The sequence below is a fragment of the Mustela nivalis genome, assembly GCF_964662115.1.
Source record: "Mustela nivalis genome assembly, chromosome: 3".
In the NCBI taxonomy this organism is placed as follows: Eukaryota; Metazoa; Chordata; class Mammalia; order Carnivora; family Mustelidae; genus Mustela; species Mustela nivalis.
The window spans coordinates 119,092,426-119,114,670 of NC_139022.1; the positions used below are offsets into that span (position 1 = coordinate 119,092,426).

Genomic DNA, 22,245 nt, shown 5'->3' on the forward strand with positions numbered 1-22,245 from the left:
ATAAAAAAAGGCAGAGCTGACTGCCAAAAACTTCCCACCCCACAATGCAAAGGCCGTTTGTGACGTCATCTGCACAGCGCCCGGGATGGAGCGGGCCGTTTCTACCGCTCCTACCACTACCTCCGCTGCATCAGAGCCGACCGCCTCCTCCTCCGCCCCCGCCGCCTTCTCCCTCCCTTCCTCCACCTCTCCCCCCAACACCTCCTCCTTGGGCGCTTCTGCCACCTCTGTATGACCCAGACCCTCTGTCCCTGAGAAGTCGTGTTCAGTTTCCTTTGTGGGCCCAGGGCACAGCCATGGCGGACGGCGGCGGCGGCGGGGGCACGGGCTCGGTGGGCGGCGGCGGAGCGGGCCAGGCCTCGGCGGGGTCGGCGACAGGCGTGACAGGGGCCGGTGGGAGCGGCGGCCCCATCAACCCGGCCTCACTGCCTCCCGGAGACCCACAGCTCATCGCTCTCATCGTGGAGCAGCTCAAGAGCCGGGGCTTGTTTGACAGCTTCCGCCGGGACTGTCTGGCGGACGTGGACACCAAGGTATTGGGAGGAAGGGGGTGGGGTTGGGCTTGGGCTGGGCGTGAGGATGGCAGTGTTGCAGGCTGGCTTTTCTAAAGCAGAAAGGAAAACAAAAGATACTTTCGAAAATCTCAGCAGTGAGGTGTTAGACCGCTTGAGGCAGTACAGGAAGCTTTCTGAGTGGTGTACACGTGGGCAGGGCTCCCATCACTGTTAGCTGTGTGACGGTCCAGTCGTTTCTCTGAACTTGGGGACTCAGTACTGGTTTCAGAGCTTAGCTCTTATCTTTCCCAACCTGAGACTTCTTTAAGCCCTTCAGTAACAAACCTCTTGTGTGTTAAGAACATTGGAGAAAGCCAGGTAAGGAAGGGAGAACGGTTTGAATGCAGTCATCAGAACGTTGTATCTATTTGTTCCTTCCTTTTCTCTAGCTCAGTGATTTGCAGGCTTGAACATCCAGTTGAATTAAGATACACTGTGCGGAACCCCATTTTGTACTCCACCGTGGATTACAGGGGGTTTGGTGCCAATTTTAGATCCTAATGCCATAGGATAACCCCCTAGTAAAATGCTATTTCAGGTTACTTGCCAAAGTCATGGAGATTCAATGAAGTCAGCTGTGTTAAGTGTCAGACATACAGTAGTTGCTGGAATGTTCCATTTTCTCCCTTTTCAGAAGCTTTTCTAACAAGACTAGGGTTAAAGGTTAAAGAGGTTTTGTTAACAGAAGTAAGTTCTTGTCTTCGAGAAAATCTGCCTACCTAACATGAAGATCGTGAACTTAAAATTACAATTCAAAGATAGGGAAAGACATCATCCATTTATTAATTGAACATTTATTGGCCTACAGCATGGGGGCTATGTGGATACAGGAACAAGTAAGTCACTACCAGTCCTCAAAGTTTGAACTGTAGGGTAGAAAACTGACATGTAGACCAAATGGTATATACGCTACATGGTGTTAGAAGTGCTTAATATTTAATGTTTAATTTTCCTTATTTAAAGGTCTCAGATACGTATCAGCTGAGCTTCCACCTTTCCTAGGACTCTGGATGCTCTCAACTTCCATCATAAGCTCTTCCCTCCTATCATTTTCTGTTTTATGTGTCTAAGTCAATGTAGTATGTGTGTTATTTTTATTTTTATTTATTTTTTAAGAGATTTTATTTATTTGACAGAGAGAGAGACAGGGAGAGAAGGAACGTAAGCAGGGGGTGTGGGAGAGGGAGAAGCAGGCTTCCCGCTGAGCAGGGAGCCTGATGCAAGGCTCGATCTCGGGACCCTGGGATCATGACCTGAGCTGAAGGCAGGCGCTTAACAACTGAGCCACCCAGGCACCTCATGCATGTTATTATTATTTTTTTTAAGATTTTATTTTTTTATTTGACAGAGATCACAAGGAGGTGGGGGGGAGGGGCAGGCTCCCGCTGAGCAGAGAGCCCGATGTAGGGCTCGATTCCAGGACCCAGGAATCATGACCTGAGCCAAAGGCAGAGGCTTTAACCCCCTGAGCCACTCAGGTGCCCCTGTGCATGTTATTTTTAAAAGAAAGAAAGAAAAGTAGTATTGTAAAGCTGTTGGGGGAAGAAGAGTTGGAGCCTTCCCCACATACATCTTAAATATTCCTTCCATTAGTCACTGGGTGGTTTTAATTCTGGAAGCATGTTTTCAGTCACTGTGGCTTTAGCTCCATGGTTCTCGGTGTGGCTCTTGGATCTGCAGCATCAACATCACCTGAGAACTTGTTAGAAATGTATATTCTTGGACCCCTTCCCAGACTGCTGAAATATTTCGAGGAAAGTGTACTGATGATGTTGTAATTTACTTTGCATTGTACCCAAAATACAAATAAATAGAACAAACTGTGAGGTGAATCAAGTGAGGGATAGATAATACAATAGAATATTCATGGCAGGCCCATTCTGTCCTTTCACTTTAAGAACTGAAGGGATGATTCTGTGTTGCCAAGATCTGTTCAGGTTTGTTGGTGACCTTTGTTGTCTTTTGTTATTTTTCAGTAAACAGTAACTATCATTTCAAACCAGGTGACTTACTTGGAATAGTAGAAAATCTAGTATCAGGATGCATAGTTCTGAGTGACAAATTAATTCCAGTTTCTTTAAGCAAAGTGGTGAATCTGTTGATTGGGCACCCCAAGAAAGGACTGATTGAACAGGCTGTCAGAAGAGTAGCAATGCATTTGGAACCAGGGATGCTCCACAAGGTGTCTTTCATCTCTGTTCTTCATAATAGCTATTGTCTTGTCACCGCAGAGCGGCGTCATCCGTTCGGTTACTCCTACTGTGATTACATCTTACCTCTTCTTCCTCTAGAAAGGGACTCTCAATCCCTGTTCTGAAAATCCCAGGGAACATCAGCATTGTCTTAGCGTGGGTCAGGCACCCCATTTATGGTCAGGTGAACATGGCACTCTCTGTCCTGCCCTTGTGAGGAGAGGAAGGAGGAGTTGCTAGGTAGATAGTACATGGGTGTTTGTCAGTCAGTTCCCTAGGACTTTGGCAAGAGCCCACCTGTAGAGTTAAGCCTGCTGATTTCGTTGTCGATTTTTACCTCTGACTGCTAGCAGACTTTTGCCACAGTTAACACTGCACGATGAAGCAAATCGTGGTGACTTATGATGAGCATTCATCTTCATGCTGATAAGGCTGCAGGTCAGCTAAAGTTGAGCTAATCTAAGTGGGCTTCTGCTAGATGGTTCAGGTGACCTGGGCTTGGGTTTAGCTTGGCTGCATACAAACTCATCTTAGGTCCCGGACATGCCCTCATAGAGGGTTACCAGAGCACAAGAACCAAGCCAGACAGAGGATGACCGCATTTAAGGTTTCTTGTCACTAGCACCCCATTGACCAGACCATGTTGCATTGCTGAAACTCAATGTCGTTGGGGTAGAGAAGCAGTCTCTGCCCAGGCAGAGGGAGGCAGGGGTGATGCCTAGCAGCAATGCACATTATTATACCTGGTTTGATCATACCAGAAGGTCTTAGAGGCTAAGAATACAAATTCCATCTGTTCACCACTTCCTTCTAATTTTGTCCTGATCATAGTTGGGTCTAAAATCAACTCTAAGCCAATAAGAGCCTCAAGCGCCATTTTTGGCCATAAGCTGTGCTTCCCCTCAGCCTTTCCAACTGTTCCATAGGCTTTGACCTCAGTCTCCATTCTCACATCGTGCTGACATTCGCGTAGCCCTTCATTTTATGTGGTGGGCTTTCCTGAGCCCTTATTTGTTGCTTGGGATACCCTGTGAGGTAAGTGGGATGGTAACATTTCAGGTTTACCGATGGAAATAACTGAGACTGAAAGGTTGGTGACTTGTTGAAAGTCAGACAGCCAGTTAGTCATGGTGCCCGGCTAGAGCCCAGTTCCTCTGATTCAGAAACAGACTAATCCTAACCTTGAATTTACCACATTTTGGCCATGTGGGCAAGTTGTTTCCCCTTTCTAAGCATGAATTTCTAATCTCTTCAGTGGGGGCAGGAGAGTTAATAGAGTCTCCCTGTACTGTTACTTGGAAAGTAAATGGGATGATAAGGCATCTGCTAGCCTTGTGCCTGCCCACTGTAATGTTAGCACTTTGTTGCTCATTAATTCATGCTCTTCTGGGCCTCAGGGCCGTCTTCATCATCATGATAGAAGTGTTTTTAGGGGCTTGAGACATCTACATTTCTGTGGAAAGCTGTATCCTTGAATGACTGACTTCTAAAATTTTGGTGCATATAACTTCTTACCTTACCTCTTTTTTAAAAATGTTTCAGCCAGCTTACCAGAACCTGAGGCAGAAAGTGGATAATTTTGTGTCAACACATCTGGATAAGCAGGAATGGAATCCTACAATGAACAAAAACCAGTTGCGAAATGGTCTGAGGCAAAGTGTGGTTCAGTAAGTAATCAGAATTAAGAGTGAAAAGTACTCACCGCTGGAGGCACAGAAAAGCTGATAGGTGTTATTAAGTGGTCAGGATGGATGGTACTTTACAGAAAATCACATGCACACCTCGCAGCAGTCCACCCCTTTATTAAAGTTAAGGTTCAAGTAATCAAAGGACTCAACTGACATTCTTGCTAGTTTATCCAGCCTCCATAGGTCTCCTGTGTAAACTCGACCAGGTGCCTCGAAAGATACTCCAAATTACGAAACATGATTCCCGGCTTGCTTGAAGTTTTCAGTGTAGTTGGCACATACCTGGGCGTTTTCTACCAAGATAGCAGTGTTTGGATCTTGGGCAAGAGGTCTAAAGTATAAGGGCAGCTGTCAGGAAGACCTGGAGTCTTATTAAAGCATGTCTTTCGGTCACAAACTGAACCTTAGTTAACAAGGTGCTGCTGCTGGCTCATCTAGGTGACTTCTTAGTGTTACTGGGCCCAACAGCAGAGGCCGGTCATGGCATCTGGCTTTTTCTAATCTGCTTGCGGTCCTTTTTTTGGTCTTATTACTAGCACTCAAGTTCAGGTCTTGATCCACTTGGCTCTTCTAGGATGTCTAAAAGTTTGTGAAGCCTACCTCTTTAGAAATAGAAATATCAGGAAATTATGCTGAGTGAAAAAAGCCAGTATCAAAAAAAGATGTGTGGTGCCGATTCCATATATGTCACATTGGTGAACAATGACAGCGCTGGAGACAAGATCAGGGGTTGCCTAGGGCTTAGGGGCAGGAGGTGGTGGGGGTGAGTGTGACCTGAAATGGGTCACACCAGGGGTTGCTGTGGTGGCTGAGGAGAGCTCTTCATTGTGGGTGTGGTCACCTGAAGTCACTCCTGTGCTGAAATGGCACAGAGCTGCCTGTGCAAACACACAATGGTGTCTAGCCCCATGTGTGAAAACTAAGGAAGGTTGGATCGTACTGGTGTCGTTTTTCCAGTTTTGATGTTGTACTGCAGGTATGCATGGTGCAAACAGGTCGCTGGGTGGAGGGTGCACGGACCTTCAAAGAGTGGTCTCTTTGTCTCCACAAGGTCAGGGATGTTGGAAGCTGGAGTGGACAGAATCATTTCTCAAGTGGTGGATCCCAAACTAAACCACATCTTCAGACCACAGATAGAAAGAGCAATTCACGAGTTCCTGGCAGCCAAGAAAAAAGAAGCCGTGCCCGCACCCCCTCCGGAGCCTGAGAGCCAAGAGCCCCCAGCTCCCTCCCAGGATGCTTCCTAAGGTCCAGTATCCCGTCTTTTGTCCAGGAGCATTCATCTCTGGCTTGTAGATATATAAAATGGATAGAAAAGGGGTAAGCCACTACTGGGGATCCTGTTCTTTATTCAAAAAAGCATTTACTGCATATGGACTTGAGCTACTATTCAAGCGTCTCTCTTTTACTGAAAACTAATGGGGAGCATTCTCCTGTGTTAGTGTGATCTTCTGTGCCCCTGGAGCTAAACATGTACGCTGTGAATAGATACTTCGTTAGAGACCAACAGGGGTGATTGTTGTGCACAAGAGAAATTCAAATGAAAGTCCTATTTTTCTGAAATTGATTAAATGAGTCTTATGCCTAGACATGAATTCAGCTTGAGTTTGCAATTTCAATATAAAATCAAACACGGCATTCTATTTATTTATTTTTTTTTAATTTATTTTTTATTTTCAGCATAACAGTATTCATTATTTTTCACCACACCCAGTGCTCCATGCAATTCGTGCCCTTTATAATACCCACCACCTAGTACCCCAAACTCCCACCCCCCACCCCTTCAAAATCCTCAGATTGTCAAACACGGCATTCTAAAAAGGCATCCTAAACGGGACTCACAGACTGCTTTAAGCCCCGCTGGATTTCCTTGTGTTTAGAGATTGGAGTTCAACGATGTCAGTCACCATAGTATTCTTCTGTTATGTGCATTGTCCCTTCTTATTATGTTTGGGATTTAATTAATCTTAAAAGTCAGCTACAGATCCACAAAGCAATGCTTTTTGCAGGCTTTGAGACATTAGTAAATGTGGGCAGTGACCAGCAGATAAGCAGTGGATTCTTACCTAGCCACTGTTTGTCACCTGTCCCCTCATTCCATTTTGGTGTTCTCTCTGTAAGTGTCATTAAGATGTTTCTTATTTATGATGGGAAGGCATCAGTGAGTGAACAAAACAAGAGCATAAGCTCGTGGGGGGCAGTGTCTTAAGGGGGAGGGGTGTCTTATTTGTGCCTGGACTGGGGGAAAAACTCAATTCCATTGTGGAATATAAAACATTACCTGTCTTTCTAGTTTAACTGTAAATTCCTTTAGGAAGGTAAAATTAAATGTAGTCTCTTTCAAAAAACATCTTCATCTGATTCTCTTTAGAGTGTGTCTGACACCATTGGAAGCTCCATTGAATTGACCATGAAGAAATGGATTTGGTTACCTAAGAGTACAACTTCCGAATGAAGACAGGCTGAGGTCATCACTGATTTCAACATTCAGCCTTGACTGTGGGGCGGTGTCCAGATGGAACGGGCCGTAATGGAGTTGACCGTGTTGTCCCCTCATGGTGCTGCTGTCTGGTCAGCCTGCCAAAGGGGATGACACCCAACATACACTACAGAGATGTAAAGAAACACTACATCAGTCCGGGGTTGTCCTGAAACAAATGTTTATACTTGAACTTGGAGACTGTGTGGATTTTAGGGTTTGTGCTCGGGGATCCCTAGAGGGGATATAGCTACAGTGAAGGAACATAACCAGTTCCAAAGACGCAGTTTCAAAGAATGACAGTAAAGGTTAGCATGGAGTAGGAATTAGTGCTTATTTGTCAACTAGAGTGTATAAGCCATTAGCACCAACTAGCTCTAAAGTTGTCATGACCCTCTTGTACGTGAACCTTGTAGCTTCGGTTTCCTTTGCCTGTAAGAGGACCATAGGATGTGTGAGGAAGTGCGGACAACAGGTAGAAGGAAAAACACCTGCAGGCTCTCCGTCCAGGTCTGCTGCTTATCCTGCAAGGGCTAGTGAGCTTGGGTGTGTTTGTTTTATTCTCGCGTCTGTGTTTTTTAGAAGAGTTGAATGATTAATAAATAGCTTAAGTTTTGTAATAAAATGATTTGATACTCTGAAGCCTCAACTGAGTGTAGCCTCCAAGACTGTGAGCCTGTGAAGAGTAACCTTTGTCCTCTGCCTGCTGTTCCCTGCCCACATGTGAGTAGTGGTGGGGGCGGAGGATGAGCAGAACTCGGAGCTGCCCACGCCCTGAAGCTAATGGGTAATACTGGAAGTGAGCAGGTGGTCCCACTTCTCCCCTGGACCATGACTGCTGCTCTTCCCTAGTTGGGAGGGCAGAACCATCTCTCTGTGTTTCTCAAGCCTGAGTTTACAGCAGCAGCATCACCCAGGTATCTCGGAAAGGTGCATATCCTGACCCAGAAGTTCTAGGGTGGGATCTGAGCATGTTTCTCACGCTCCAGGGGATGCTTGTGGCTGGCCCCAGGCAAACACTGCAGGCCTTGAATAATATCAGAGCTTATATCCAAGAGTTTGGGTTCCTAGTTGAATCTGTCACTGGATATTATTCATCCAATAAATTGTAACCTATTTAGCTGGTTCCCCGTTAAAATGAACCACCTGCACCTTTACATTTCTTGGCTTATAAGTGAAGCTTGTGGCTCTTATGTCAGATGTTCTGGCATTGCTTTACCCTATTTCTGCCGTTTACCCTGGCTTCTCTTTACTCATCGAGGGCAAATGGGTTCCCATGCCTTTGGGATTGCTCACTGGCACTGTGAACTAAGGTAAGTACTGAGAGACCCATTTCAGCAGTGCTGCTGAAAGCAGAGTCCCCTACCAGCAGCAGCAGGATCACCCTGGAACTTGCTAGAAAAGCAGCCCCCACCCCAGACCGGATTCTGAGACTCGAGGGGCCCAGCAAGCCCTCTTCTTCTGGTGATTCTCTTCACCTGAAAAATCTTTTTCTCTTTAAGGAAAGTTTTTGAGAAGCTGGTGATGTTGACTGGCAATGACAGTTTAATTGTGATTAGTGTGTAAACCTGTCTCTTCCAGCAGCTCCTGAGGGGTGAGACTATTGAGTTTGTTTTGTTTTTTAATTCCTTGCAAGGACTCTGCTTTGGGGCATTTTGATGTAGGAATGCGTGCATGTGACTTACATCTCCTTGGCTTTCAAAAGAAGTGTCTTCCGAAGAGGAGTTTGGTAAGTAGCTCAGAACGCTGGTGAGAACTCTGCTGAGACTCATTGCTATTTAAGATAGAGGAGGATGTCTGTGGGGACCCGGCAAAGGTCAGGGTCTGGCGTAGGTCTGAGGCTGGTACTGAGGTCTGGGTTTGAAAACTCCCCATCGGGATCAGCGCTGACGGGTGGCCAGGCCCTGCCCCTCTTGGCTGGCCGAGAACAGGGCGGGAAGCAGACAGGACAGCTGGCACAGCCTAACTTTTGTTGGCACTACGTATCGCACCCTGGCCATCACCATACCCATGGAGGAGCCAGGAGGTCAACTTTTATGGTCTTGTCACTAGGGATGGGCTTGGCTCCAAGGCCACATGGTAGTAATTACTCGTCCTCTCAAGTTGGTCACACTGCCTGAGATCTTGCCAGTCTCTCTGTCTCCAGTGTCCAAACTGCCATTTGGCCTTTCTTCTAGAAACGCTGCTTTTGTCAAATCTCTTCCTCACTCTGGAGCCTTTGAAAGGAAGTAGACAAACTAGGCACTGACCAGGTGGCCGATACTTTCTTACACATAAATTTAATTCTCACAACCCTGTTAGGATTTATTCTCCATTCTATGGATGAGGCAACCTAGACTCCAGTGAAAGAACAACGTACTCACTACACAACTGTCATGTAGGGGAGCAAGGTTTGTACCCAAGCCTCTGGATTTAAAGTTCATGTTGCCTTCCCCACCCTACCCCCTTGCTATTCTGCCTCATTATTACTTAACAAGTCAGACTTGTCAGTCCTTTGGGGTCCACCCTTCATTCCAAATGTAGGCCAAAGTCAAGTCAGCTTGAGCTCTTGCTACATTTCAACGCATGCCTAGAGCTAAAGTGCCCCTCATTCAAACGTCTGTCACAGGGCAGAGCTTGCAAACCCACTCTGCCCTCCAGGCATGTTCTGTTGGCCTTGGAATTGTAACTGTTGTCTGTTGTTCTGTTTTTAATTACCAATATTTCAAAATGCGGAGAATTCCATATAGAGCTCTCTTTCTGCTTCCTAATGAGAAATGTCAAGGTTTGGCAACATACTTGTATTTCTGCAGGACGACAATCCGCCAGAACTCTGTAGCAACTCTCCCACTTTGGATAGCACGTGGGACATGCAGATGCCACTAGCTAGCTTCTCATTTCCATCGCCATGAGGGCCCCTGAGGATGTTGGGGATACTTGCCCTACAGGGTCAACATCCTGTGATGAATATTCAAAACATCTCCAGCTCGAGGGCCAGATCTTCTAGACTGATTTTCATGGAGACAAGATTTTCAGCTACCTGAGTTGGGCTCCAGAATTTTCAAGCTTGGAATGGAGTCTGAAGTTCCCTTTCTAACATCCCTCTCTGGGTGTCCATATTGAACCTATCCAAGGATGAGGGAAGGTCACAGAACATCGCACATAGAGGTGAGCTCAGGGTATAGCTAGGACGCAGATGGAGAACCAGCTCACGATATTCTCAGAAGCCCCTCAGACTCGCCCTGAATGGCAGTCTCGCCAGGGCTGAAGCCAGAAGAGGGCTTGTCTGTGTAGCCTAATTGATGTATGAAGCTTAAAGTCTTCTAAATGAGAGGGTAAAGGGTATTAGAATATGCCACCCCAAAATATGACCACAGGAGTTCAGGACCTGCAATCCCCAAATTTGCCTCTGATACATGGATTACTTAGAGCTGCAGGCACTTGGAAAACAGCAAATATGGGGAGAGGATTTCACTGAAATCCTTTTATTTCCTAAAGGCAGATACCCCAAAAGGAACACAGTTGTCACAGGTCCCCCTCCCTGGAGGTTCATCAGCCAGAAGAAGAGACTAGAAGTCAACAGTGTACCCTGATAAACTTCATCACAAACTGTGATACCTTCCATCTGTTCTTCTAAAGGGCTCTTCATCTTTCCTAAAAATCATTGACTCTCCCTGAAAAGGCTTCCCTACCCCTTCTTCCTTCCCTGTTTAATTTAATCCTGTTTAATTTAATCCTGAATTCCAAGCCACCTCAGGGAGTTACTTCTTTTTCCCTGGGTGTCTCCATGGCGACATGAGGTATACATGTGAAGAAGCTTCCGTGTTTCTTTCATTAACCTTTCTTTTATTACAGGGGTCTCAGCCAAGTACCTGAAGGGCAGAAAGAAAATCACTTCCACCCCTAACAAGAGCAAGAGTTTGGATATGGTAGAAGTCAAACGATGCTCAGGGTGGGATCTGAATGTGGCAAAACTTACGCAGCCCTCTTCAGGGTGTAGCACTTGGTCTGTGTGGAGGTGACGCCAAGGGCAGGTGGGAGAACTTGTCACACTCAGCCTGGTCTGGAGTTGTAACAATGACCGTCTCGCAACAATCCGATGAGCTCATACGGTGTGCTGGTTCAAGGCTCAGAATCCGAGTCCCGACTCTGCCACTTGGGCTCTGGGGCAGCATGCGTGACGGTAGATCCTGTTTCTGCTACAGCATATGAACAAAGGAACACCAGAATCTCATCAGCCTCACACACCAAGTTTCTCACACAAAATGGCTATAATTCGGGCAATGCTCCAGGGCAAGTTGCCTTCAAGGTGACATTTAGCATCCTGGCTGCTTCAAAATTTTAGCCCATCGTCTTAACCCAAGACCTCTTCCATAAGAGCACAGCAGAGGAAGAGAACCACAGAAGGTCTCAGATGAAGGATGAATGATCCAGCCTGCAAGTGACCCCATGGCGTTCCCTCATAGTCCACTGGCCACAGCTAGGCACGTGGTCACACCTTACTGCAAGGGCACCGAGAGGTAAAGACATGCCCAGAAGGAGCAGAGAACCAAATGTGGCCGAGTCCCAGAAGGCTACCTCAGTGTGCCTTCCCGACCCTGAATATGCTTTGTCTTCCCACAGCGGTCCTGCTCCTGGTCCGTGGAAAATGATCTCAAGTACCATCTAGTGGTCTCAGCCAGCTCGACCAACTCCCAGGAGGTGTCTGCGTTAGCAATTAGGCCTCTCCTCCTCAAACCTCAGAACTAAAGAGAGAAGTCACCTGCCTAATAACCCCCCGCCCCCCACCAGTCCTTAACAGAGGATTAACTAGGAAGGGGAAGACTGGCAGGCGGGGCATCCCCTGTAGGCCCGGCCCAGCCTGCAGTGGCCTCTGGTGCCACCCTCTGGGAGGTTCTTCCATGGCCACGGTGTTCTCCAAGGCACTCTGGCCACACCACACTCCTGGGGAGTCGGAACTGAGAGACTGTCCGGCTTTCTCAATCCCCGTCCTGCTCTAGGTGACCACAGCCCCAAGGGTCATTGTAAGTTTGGAGCAGAGACTTCTGGGGCCTGGGGATCATGGGGGTTTGGGTCAGAATGGCTATCTTATAAACGTAGCAGGAGCTTTACTAGACAGATTCCAACCAGCAACATAAGCCAGAAGCCACACACAAAATTTTTAGGGGGACTTGACTCATAAATCTGGTGTATTCCTCTGCTCCCTTGCTCTCATACCTCTCTCTCAATGGAAGCTTTGAGTCTATGGGGTTTCCGTGTAAAAGCTGAGCCTTACACTTTATTCCCTGAGCCATTCTGTCAAGCTGAAAAGTTGGCCAGACCACCACATCCTTATCTGATCGTCGTATGGAGGCCTTTGTCACATATGTGTTCTCTGCATTCACTTCTGATCTCTCTTTCTGGGAAGACCTTGCCACATGCAGGCCACATAACCATAAGATGCTATTAAAAATCCATTTTCCCTCCTCTCCTCTTGGAGCCACAAGTACATTAGGTACATGACCCACCCCCGAGCTGCTGCTGCCAGGGTGCACCACTTTACAGAGGTTGATCGATGGCCATTTTTGCAGCTTGCAGCTAAACAAATGCCCTGACCAGCCTTACAGTGCCATCTGATTGACTTGTCAATGAATGATGCCCCGACTGGCAGATGTGTCTTCTGACAGATCGGGCTTGCACTTACTGCTTTACCTAAATCAAGCTCTTTATTTTGTAATAACTTAATTCACAGATAGTTAAGAAGGCATAATACCAAGAGTGCCTATGTACATGTCGATATTTACCTTGTTTTTCCATTGGTGACATTTTACAACACAAAAATATAATCCCACATCTAGGACTGCTTTATTTAAAAACAGATGGCTTTTGCCTTTATTTCTGGCTATCTGCACATCAAAATGATTTTGTGAGCTCGTCGGTGCCATGATATTTGAGCTTGCTTTTGCATTAAGGCTAGTCATATTTTTTAAATTTTTGTTCATTTAATGATTTGTTCATTCAAAAAAAAAAATCTTCATTGCACACTTACAATTATGTCAGGCAGTGCCCTTCACCGTGGCCATGAAAGATGTCGCTCCTCTTCAAATCGCAGATACAGGTCACTGGTTTCTCTGATGTGGAGGGAAGCGGTGTTTGGCAAAGCTGCAGAGCTGACAGGAAGAGGGAGACAGGGAGAAATCCATTGAATTTATCAGCAAGGGCCACAGCAGTCTCAGCTGGGAAGCTAGGGGCTACTGCCAGATGACAGAGCACTGACGAGACAGAGGAGGGATTGGGGGCCCCCCTCCGGCACCTCTGTGCTAATGACGGAGCCATGTGTGTATTTACTTATTTACACAGACAATACTTGTGTGGGGGGAGACATTCCAAGGGTATGAGTCTCACAGGGAGAAGGTCCTCCCCAGTGTCCCATCTCCCAGATACCATCCCAGCAGCAAGGGCCACAGTATGAAGTCCGTACTCACCCCTTCAGAGAAGGCTCATGCAGACACGAGCATGCCAGCTCCTACATCTGTCCTCAGCTGGGATGCACTCTACAACTGTCCCCAGAAGTTCCTGGAGAGAAGCTGATGGTGGGCTTAGGAGCTCTGAGTGGCCAACCGGTCACAGGTGGGCTGTGGGTGGAGGTGATGGGCAAAATGGCAGCCACCTTCCATGTACAGATCAGATAAGAGGAAGCAGCCTGTTCCGTCTAAATGCTTGCCATGTGCAGAGCACTCCAGCCACTTAAGGGTGTCGCTACAGGGAGACGGTGTCATTGTCCCCACTGGCAATGAAAGGAAAAAGCACTCACCTGAGACCATCCAGTGACAAGAGTCAGAGCCAAGAGTCCAGCTCTGTTCATCTCCAAAGCCACACTTTTTTTTTTTAACTACAGCAAAATATACATAAAATTTACTATCTTAACCATCTTTAAGGTCTAATTCAGTAGCATGAAGTCCATTCATGTTATCCCACCGTCGCCGCCATCCATCTCCAGAATTTGTACATCTTCCTAAACTCAAACTCTGTCCCCATTACCAGCAGCTCGCCATCCCCCCTCTGCAGACACCATCCAACTTGCCGTCTCTGTCTCTGCGGTCTCCAGGCACCCCATCTAAGTGGAGCCGTACATATTTGTGCTCTGCGACTGGCTTATTTCTCACCGAGCTCTCCCACCACATCCTCAGACCTCATTTCAGTTTTGCCAGTTGGTCCCAATTGGGTTCTGTGTAGTGAAGGGCTTCAGTTCAGAATCACACATGTACTTAGTGGCCGCATCTCTCTTGTCTCCTTTAATCTGGAGCGGTCCCTCTTTAATATTCCAGGCCAGATCTTTTGTAGAACAGCTATTAAGCTGGGTTCATCTGATGATTACTCATGGTGAGCGTCTAATCCTGCATCTTTGATAGGAACATCCCAGAAGCGATGATGCATTCTGGTCACAGCATCCTATGGGGTGCGTGAGATCTGTCTGTGGCTGATGTTAACTTTGATCACCTGATTAAAGTGGTGCTGGCCACATCCCTCTTTTGTCCATTTGTAATAAGTATTTTGTGGGTAGGGACTTGGAGATTTGTACATGTTCTGCTCTTCATCCAGCATTCATGCCAATGTACAGCTCTGTTCAACCAAGTATCACTCTTGACCACAGCCAACTGGGTATTTGTAATTCCATCCTTCCTTCCACACTCATTAGTTGGCATCCTACCATAATAAAAAGCTTTTTCTTGTCCTTGTTTATTGGTTCACTTGTTCATTTTTATCTGTACGGACCCATGGATTCCAATTTTACTCAATGTGTTATACAGTCTGGGGTTATTACCTTGCTCGGCATCAGGTTGTCCCAGATTTGGCTGGTGGGCAGCCTTTCAGGATGGCTTTTGTATCCCGCAACATTTGTCTATCTGTCCTTGAGCACCTCCTTACTTTCTGACACAAGGAGGCGGTCTAGGCTTACTTCCTGCTTTTCCTGCTCCTGCCCTGGAATCTGCCATTTCTCCAAGAAGCTTTGATTCCCTTGTCTGGTATTTAAAAGTCACACTGAGTGCCAGATGTGCCCCTGCTTCCAGACCCTCCTGGGGTGCACTCAAGCTCCTTTCCTTCCCTTAACTGTCATTCCTTCTCTAGCCTTTCCCACTATCCTCCATATGTTACATGAGATCGGTCACTTCTCCACAGAACCACCCCCTGTCACCGCCAACACCTTAAACCCAGACACTTGCCCCTCATCCATTCTGGCTCTGACACCCGTACTGGTCCCCAGCCCCCTACTTCCATCTCAACAGATACTGACCTAGTATCTCAGTCTGCAAACCTCTGACCCGAGTCGTGCCTAAGGACCAGGTGGTTATGAACAGATGAGTCCTTCCTGACAAGGAACTGGCCAGAGGTGATAGTCACCACAAGGTGGTGACAGTGAAAAGATGGAATGGCTGATGCAGTGAGTCATCTCCACGTTATAGCCCCTGCCAGGCAGGCTGGGGGGCTTGGCCATCTCCAGGCTTGGCTAGAAGAGGAAACTGGGGTTACTTCCCAGACAGTGCCAGATCACAGAGAGAGAGAGAGAGAGCAGGTTTGGGGGTCAAGCCAGCCCTCTGTATTCTCTTTGTTCATGCTTTCTGATTGTCTCCACACTCGCTCTGCCCTGGCCTCACTCCCAATCTGGCTTTTGTGTCTTGCTGTGGCTCTTGTGTTAGCCACTCTGCTGGCAGGCCACCTGTCTTTCTCATGCCTGCCCAGAACTTACTCTTCATACTCCCAGCAAGACCCCCTCACACACCCACCAGGTTGGATAAAGGGCCACTCTGCCATTTGCATGAGCTGTGGAAACTAACAGAAACTTATTTATAGTCCACAAGTTATTAATAGGCTGGAATCTTATTAATTCCATGCCCAGCACACATCTCCCCATAAACGCTTGGGCAAGGGTGGATGGAAACACAGTGAACATTAATGGATAAAACCCCCATAAAAGGAGTATTGTAATACATCATTCCACTTCCCCTCATTAAGTCTGTGCTGAGAACACCCTGTGGTTTGTAGCTGTAAACCAGTCCCATCTGATGTGGAGACCCAGAACCACTTCTGTGCTTCCTTGGCCCAGCCTCGCACCCCCAAGAAAGAACATGTTTGCACAGTCGACATCAATAAGCTGGTCCTTGACTATCCACAGAGCCTGTGGCCAGAGCCCTGACACAGAACTCCAGGGAGACAAGCCGGACCACACAGGGGGCTGCTGGCCCAAGCCAGTTCCAGGATGACATGGTCTTGAACCAAAATAAGCTTTAAGAAGGCTGGCTCTGCCCATTTCCCCATGCCCAAACCCTACTCCCAGAACTTGTCACCCCGGGGAGCTGTAAAGGTGCTCCCTCTCCCACCAGAGCAGAAGAGAAAGGAAGGACAGCAAGAGAGGCACACGGGCCCCCAGGCCTGGAGTGCAGCCTAACTGAACCCAGGAAAAGTCAGGCCAGAGCAAGTCCCATGCTGGGTTACCATGAGGAGGGGGGGGGGGGGCAACATAAGAAATGGATAGGACTCTTCTAGGCCTTGCTCTCTATGCTAGCCTCCGAAGCTGAAAAGAAAGAGGAAGAAGATGCCCAGGCCTGCTCCAAGGGAGCAGAGCCAGCTCTGTGCCACAGTGATCTCATGGATGGACAGAGAGAGGTGATGGCCAAGGGCACTGGGCCTGTGCATGGGCACCAGTGACACCACACTAGCTCTGTGGCCCAAGTGGGACCCTAGAATTTTACCAGTTCCTATAGCATTCGTTCCTCTGGCGAGTGGGAGTATCTGTTGTGAGATCAGCCCCAGGGTAGAGTGAAGGGAGGTACAGGGGCCCAGGGAGGCAGGAACAGACCTTTTGCAAATCTGTTGGGGGTTGTTGTAAGAACCAGAAATGGGAGGTGTGGGGGGCACCTGGGGGAGCTCAGTGGGTTAAGTGTCCACCTTTGGATTTTGGCTCAGGTCATGATCTCAGGGTTCCGGGGATCGAGCCCTGCATTGGGCTCCATGCTCAGCGAGGAGCCTGCTTTAGAGTCTCTCTCTCTCCCTTTCTCTCTCTCTGCCCTTGCCCCATGTGCTCTCTCTCATTCTCAATCTCTCTAAAAAGAAAAAAAGAAACAGTTCCCAGCGGCTATCTTGGGGATGGTTTTTAAGTGCCCCAATGCAGCACTGGCAATGGACTTGGGCTCCATCTGTTCGTGAGGAGTGATACAACCACATCCTCAAGGAACAGGGTCACCTCAACTTCCACCTCTTTTTTTTTTTTTTTTTTGAAGATTTTATTTATTTATTTGACAGATAGAGATCACAAGTAGGCAGTGGAGCAGGCAGAGAGAGGGGGGGAAGCAGGCTCCCCGCTGAGCAGAGAACCCGATGCAGGGCTCGATCCCAGGACCCTGGGACCATGACCTGAGCTGAAGGCAGAGGCTTAACCCACTGAGTCACCCAGGCATCCCAACTTCCACCTCTTACCTGGCAGCTTTTCTTGTTCCATGAGCTCTGGGGTGTGGCAGTCCTCTCATGGCCAAGCTCTGTGGGAACAAAAGAGGGATAGGAGAGGAAGGGGAAGAGGAAAAAGGGGAGGAAGGGGAAGAGGGAGAGGAAACTGCGAGAACGGGAAGCTCAGAAACACCCATGCACTCAGCCTGCCTCTTTCCTTCATTTATGGAACGAGACGGTGCCTGAGAGTACGGACATTGTGGGGCACGCAGTTAGTGCTCATTAAATATTGCTCTTGCCCCTAGAAATGGCTGCAGGGGCATCAGGAAGGGTGGATGAATCATTCAACCATGAAACACCCCAGAATGCCGAGCAGCCATCATCTCTCCATTTTCCAGATGGAGAAACTGAGGCCCTGGGCAATGAAGCCACCTGGCCCAAGTTGCCCAACTGGCCTGTGGGCAGCAGACCCGGAGTAAGGGCTTGTCTCCTTCAGGAGATTCCAGGAGCCTAGCCCAAGGCATGGGCTTTATCCTGCAAGCAGGCTCCAAAAGACCTTGGGACAGGAGAGGGAAATGGAAAAGGTGGGGCATGGACAGGGCAGGGATACGCAGGAGAGGAGGCAGATCTGAGCGGGAAAGGGGATCAGAAGTGAGCTTACCTGCCAGAGAAGGTATCATGGGCACAGGGAAGGGGATCGAGAGGGCCTTGGAACCTGAAGCTCTACAGGAGGCAAGAAGCAATAGCTCTGGAGGGAAACCCACCTGGGTTAGACCACCACGTGGACCCCTATGTAGCTGAGTGAGCTAGCATCACTTGTCATGGAGCTCAGAGATGGCTGAGCTGAGGGCAGAGATGCAGGCCGGACGTCCATACTCCTCAGACACACCCTGTGCATCAGGCTGAAAGAGGGAGCCAGGAGATGACCTGTAAGACAGGTAAGGAGGGATACCCCTTGGGTTTTCCTAGAGGAAAAGTGTCTGTCAGAGGAGACCTTCCTGGTGGGATAGCCAGGCTCCTTGGGTGATGTGCCCCAGCTCTGTCACTTCCTACTTGTGTGAACTACAGTAAGCAAGTCACTGGTCCACTAGGAACCTTAGTCTCCTTATCTACAATGCTGCATTAAAGACTACAGAGGATCTTTAAATGGAAACTGCTGGTATTCATTTCACTTGGGGCAGAGTAACCAAGGGGAAGACAGCACAGATCTGCAGAGAGATCAGGGCTCCAATCCCAGCTCTCCAAACGAGTAGCTAAGCAGCCAGAGACAGGCCTCTCAGCCTCTCTGCGGACCAAAGAGCTGGGACAATGCATGCAAGCCCCTTAATACAGTCCTAGCATGTAGTAAGGGCCTAAAACATTGCTGCTACCTGCCAGTTCTGACCTTGCCTTCTATCTCACCCAGCTCTTGTTCCCAAATTTCCAGCCAAGTGTGGCCTGAAAGCTGTCTTTATAGGGTAGGACCCTAGTCCAACCACAGCACCTGTCTCATCAGTGCCACTTGCTATAAACAGACAAAGGCCATGTAAGCAAAAACCTACTCCCTGGTGGCCCCAAAGGCCACCGGCCTTGCAAGAGGTCAGCTGGGGGGTGGCAGCCCATCTGGATGCAAATAACCACCAAAGCCAAGGACAGGGAAGGCCACGAAAGACCCCTGCCCAGGCAGAGTTGCAAGTGAGGGGCAGAAAGCCAGATGGCATCCATGTGGTGTCCCTAACTTCTGTCCTTTTCATCCTTTGTGAGGCCTGGCCATCCCCAAGCCAGGGTCTTCCTTCTAACTGAGCTATGGGTCCTCTCCATGGGGAGCACCTTCCTCTTAGTGTCTGACCCCATGCAGCCCACACAGCGGGACTGGCACCAGTGCGTACCCAGGCTCTTACACACCCGTCTCAGTTAAGCCCCTCACGGTCCTCATGTGACCAGTGCCATCACAGATAAAGAAACCGCCTCTCAGTCAACTGCGCTGCTGGAAGCCAACAGAAGCAGAATCACACCTGACCTTTCGCCCTGCACCACGCTGGAAACTCACTTCCGCCTGCCATCGAGTCCACCTTACCCTGCCCTCACCAGCGCCGAGCATGCCCCCCAGCACCCCCTAAAAGCAAAGCACATCTGTTGAATGATTCTCCCTCCAAATGGACACGGAGACCAGAGGCCGAACGGGTGATATTTCTCTGGAGGAGGAGGGGGGTTGAGCAGGTGTCCCTCAGGGCTCCACAGGCCCCTTCCCAAGCACCAATTCATCACACCCTGAAAACCAGCCAAGAGGGCCGGGGTCTGACGCTCGTGCTACAGCTGAAGAAACAGAGACTAGAGGGTAAGTAGCGCTCCTGAGCCTCACACCCTAAGGGGGTCACTGAGTGCGTTCCTGGGGCTGGGGTCCTGATGCCGCACTCAGCCCCTCGGTGTGGGGAGGCCCACAGGTTGGCTGTCCCTTAAGAGCAGTCCCCAGACGCTATCCCTTCGGTGTGGCCAGTGACTTGGGTGGACATGGCACAGCCGTGGGGCTCACTGTGAGTCTGCTCAAGGAATGGACACACAGGGAAACAAAGAGATGATTTCCTAGGCTCCTTGAAGTTCTAGAAGCATAGTATAGCTGCTAAATACATGGACCCTGAAGCCACACTGCCTGGATCCCTGGCTGCCCCTCACCAGCTATGTGTTCTGAATGAGTCACTTCATTCTTCTGTACCTCAGTTTTCTCATCTGTAAAATGGGGATTCTCATAGTGCCTACCTCCAGTGGTAGTCACGAGGAGTCAGTGAGTCAGCATCTGTAGCCTTCTTAGAACATTTCCTGGCACAGAATGGGTTCTATATAAGTGTTTTTTTTTGTTTGTTTGTTTGTTTGCTTCTTTGTTTTTTAAGAGAGGGTGAAGGAAAGGGCAGAAGTTGGGGAGAGGAAATCTCAAGCAGACTGCCCGCTGAGCACAGAGCCCAATATAGGGCTGGATCTCACGACGCTGAGATCATAACCTGAGCTGAAATCAAGAGTCAGATGCTTAACCAACTGAGCCACCCATGCACCCCCCAAATAAGTGTTTGTAAAATAAAATAAAATGAAATGAAAAAGATATATATGAACTTATAATTCTATAGCTATCTCAATTTATTTTTGGAACAAGTCATAGTTGTGTGTATCTTTAAAAATATGCATTTACTAAGCTAGTATCTGACCAAACGGATAGAAGTATTGCCTCTTGGGGACACATGGATGGCTCAGAGGGTTAAGCCTCTGCCTTCAGCTCAGGTCACGGTCTCAGGGTCCTGGGATCGAGCCCGCATTGGGCTCTCTGCTCAGCAGGGAGCCTGCTTCCCCCTCTCTTTCTGCCTGCCTCTCTGCCTACTTGTGATCTCTCTCCCTCTGTCAAATAAATAAAATCTTAAAAAAAAAGGAGTATTACCTCTTGGTTGCTTGTGGGTGGATACATGTACATAACTCTAATTTATATTTGGTTTTAAATAAGAGATTGACGTCAGGCCTTGGGGTGTGGGGAAGGGGTCTCCAATTAGTTTTGGCACTTGAGTCTCATTGTTTTCTTTCTGTTTAAGGCAAGATGGCCCAAAGGGGGTAATTTTAAATGCCAAAGCTGTGAATGTTCTGTGTTGCTAGGGAAAAGCTCAGAGCAAGCTTCTCGGGAGCCCAGGGTGAAGATAAAAGTGGAAATGAGTAGTGGGTCACTAGATAGGCACCATTCCCAGGAGGGAACCTGGACCTTGGAGCATGTCAGGGTGTGGTGAACCAGCCCCTCATGAGAGCAGAGGAAGGGCCCAGAAGGCCTTGCTGAGGAATGCAGCAGAGAGCAAAGGCGGCACACCTTCCCCCTATCCACATGTCATCCGTGCCCCTGGAACCAGGCCCCGGTGTCGTGAATACGGTGTCACCCCTGTCTTCGGGGAACTCACTTTTCAACGAGGGCTACAGACGCAGAAATGAAATAGGGTAACAGGACTCCCCAAGCACACCTTGGCCCCACATTCAGTTCTGCGCATGGAAGGCTGGAGAAGATATCCTCCGCCAGGATCCACCGGGGAGGACATTATATTTCTTTGAAAGAAATATTTTGACTGAATGATTGGGATGGAGGGTGAGAGAGACCCTTAGCTCATGTACAAATGAACAAGGATATGACTGACTAGCACAGGAACAAGGAGACTGGGAGAGGAAGGTATCTTCTCCCGGGGGGAGGGGAGTCAGGACTAGATAAGAGACATGGGAAGGCTGGGGACCACAGGGCCAAAGGGCCAGAGAGAGACACCCTGGAAGCAGGATGAACAAAGAGAACATGAGAGAAGGAGATCTTTAGGGTTTTTATTGTGGAGAGCATGATGTAACCTCAGAACTCTCGCCCTCATACCAGATCTTGAGTAAAGTGTGCAGAGACCACTACTGCTTATGTGTGAGTGGATGGTTTGGAGAACCCTCGGAGAGGCTGGGTTTTTTGTTGTTTTTTTTTTTTGTTTTTTGTTTTTTCACAAATAGAGAGGGAGATAGAGAGCCTGGGGTCAGAGAGTAAGGAATGGTAGCTGCAGGATTCCAGCCTGGTCTTGCCACTGCTCTGCTGCTTGCTCTTAAGAGGATGTGAAGCGTGCAGCAGGTGTTGGAGAAGGTCTGAAAGCTGATCTCAGATACCTGCTAGGAAGCCAATGGCTTATTGGACACCTCGAGTCCAGATTCAGGAACACAGACGCCATGCTCAGCCCTAATCCGGTCTACAGGCAGCTGTCAGAGAATGTTTTCTGTCCGGTCACAGGGATTTGTGTACAAGACACATGAATTCAGGACAAAACTGCACCCTGCACGTCAGAGTCTGCAGGCAGCTCTAGAACAGAACCACCAACACTTCGTACGATGTCTCCTGCAGCCTCCAAGCTGACACGTGGGTGCAGCTCATGGCCCGAACAAGACAGCACTAAGGAAGCACTTCCATG

General features: G+C 48.5%; 2 protein-coding genes across 50 annotated transcripts in view; one reads left to right on the plus strand and one right to left on the minus strand.

The window, feature by feature from the left end:
- Positions 1–44: 44 nt before the first annotated feature.
- On the plus strand, positions 45–7,562 carry BOD1 (biorientation of chromosomes in cell division 1). 2 transcript variants are annotated; one of them, XR_014310422.1, is made up of 4 exons: positions 45–533; positions 4,289–4,413; positions 5,486–5,754; positions 6,806–7,562. XR_014310422.1 is itself a non-coding variant. In XM_082726089.1 (4 exons), the coding sequence occupies exons 1-3, from the start codon at positions 297–299 to the stop codon at positions 5,679–5,681; spliced, it is 558 nt and encodes a 185-aa protein (XP_082582215.1). In that variant the 5' UTR covers positions 76–296; the 3' UTR covers position 5,682; positions 6,806–7,562. The 2 variants fall into 2 exon arrangements, 1 of the variants encoding a protein (XP_082582215.1); XM_082726089.1 differs by having other exon boundaries at positions 76–533; positions 5,486–5,682.
- Positions 7,563–10,714: 3,152 nt separating this feature from the next.
- Positions 10,715–22,245, minus strand: part of LOC309862336 (uncharacterized protein) — a 230,645-nt gene continuing 219,114 nt past the window's right edge. For 20 of the 48 annotated variants that reach the window (XR_014310449.1, XR_014310452.1, XR_014310455.1 and 17 more), the window contains 3 exons: positions 17,348–17,406; positions 13,357–13,447; positions 12,736–13,041 (listed from right to left, as the gene is read on the minus strand). Coding sequence is in view for 1 of the 48 variants with exons in the window: in XM_082726090.1 (XP_082582216.1) it covers positions 15,222–15,380; positions 17,348–17,406 (218 nt within the window). In the remaining 47 variants the exon portion in view is untranslated. Of the gene's footprint in view, positions 11,092–12,735; positions 13,042–13,356; positions 13,448–13,541; positions 13,659–15,167; positions 15,381–17,347; positions 17,407–18,078; positions 18,242–22,245 lie in introns of those variants that run through there. The other 28 variants (XR_014310453.1, XR_014310454.1, XR_014310456.1 and 25 more) reach the window with 11 other exon arrangements.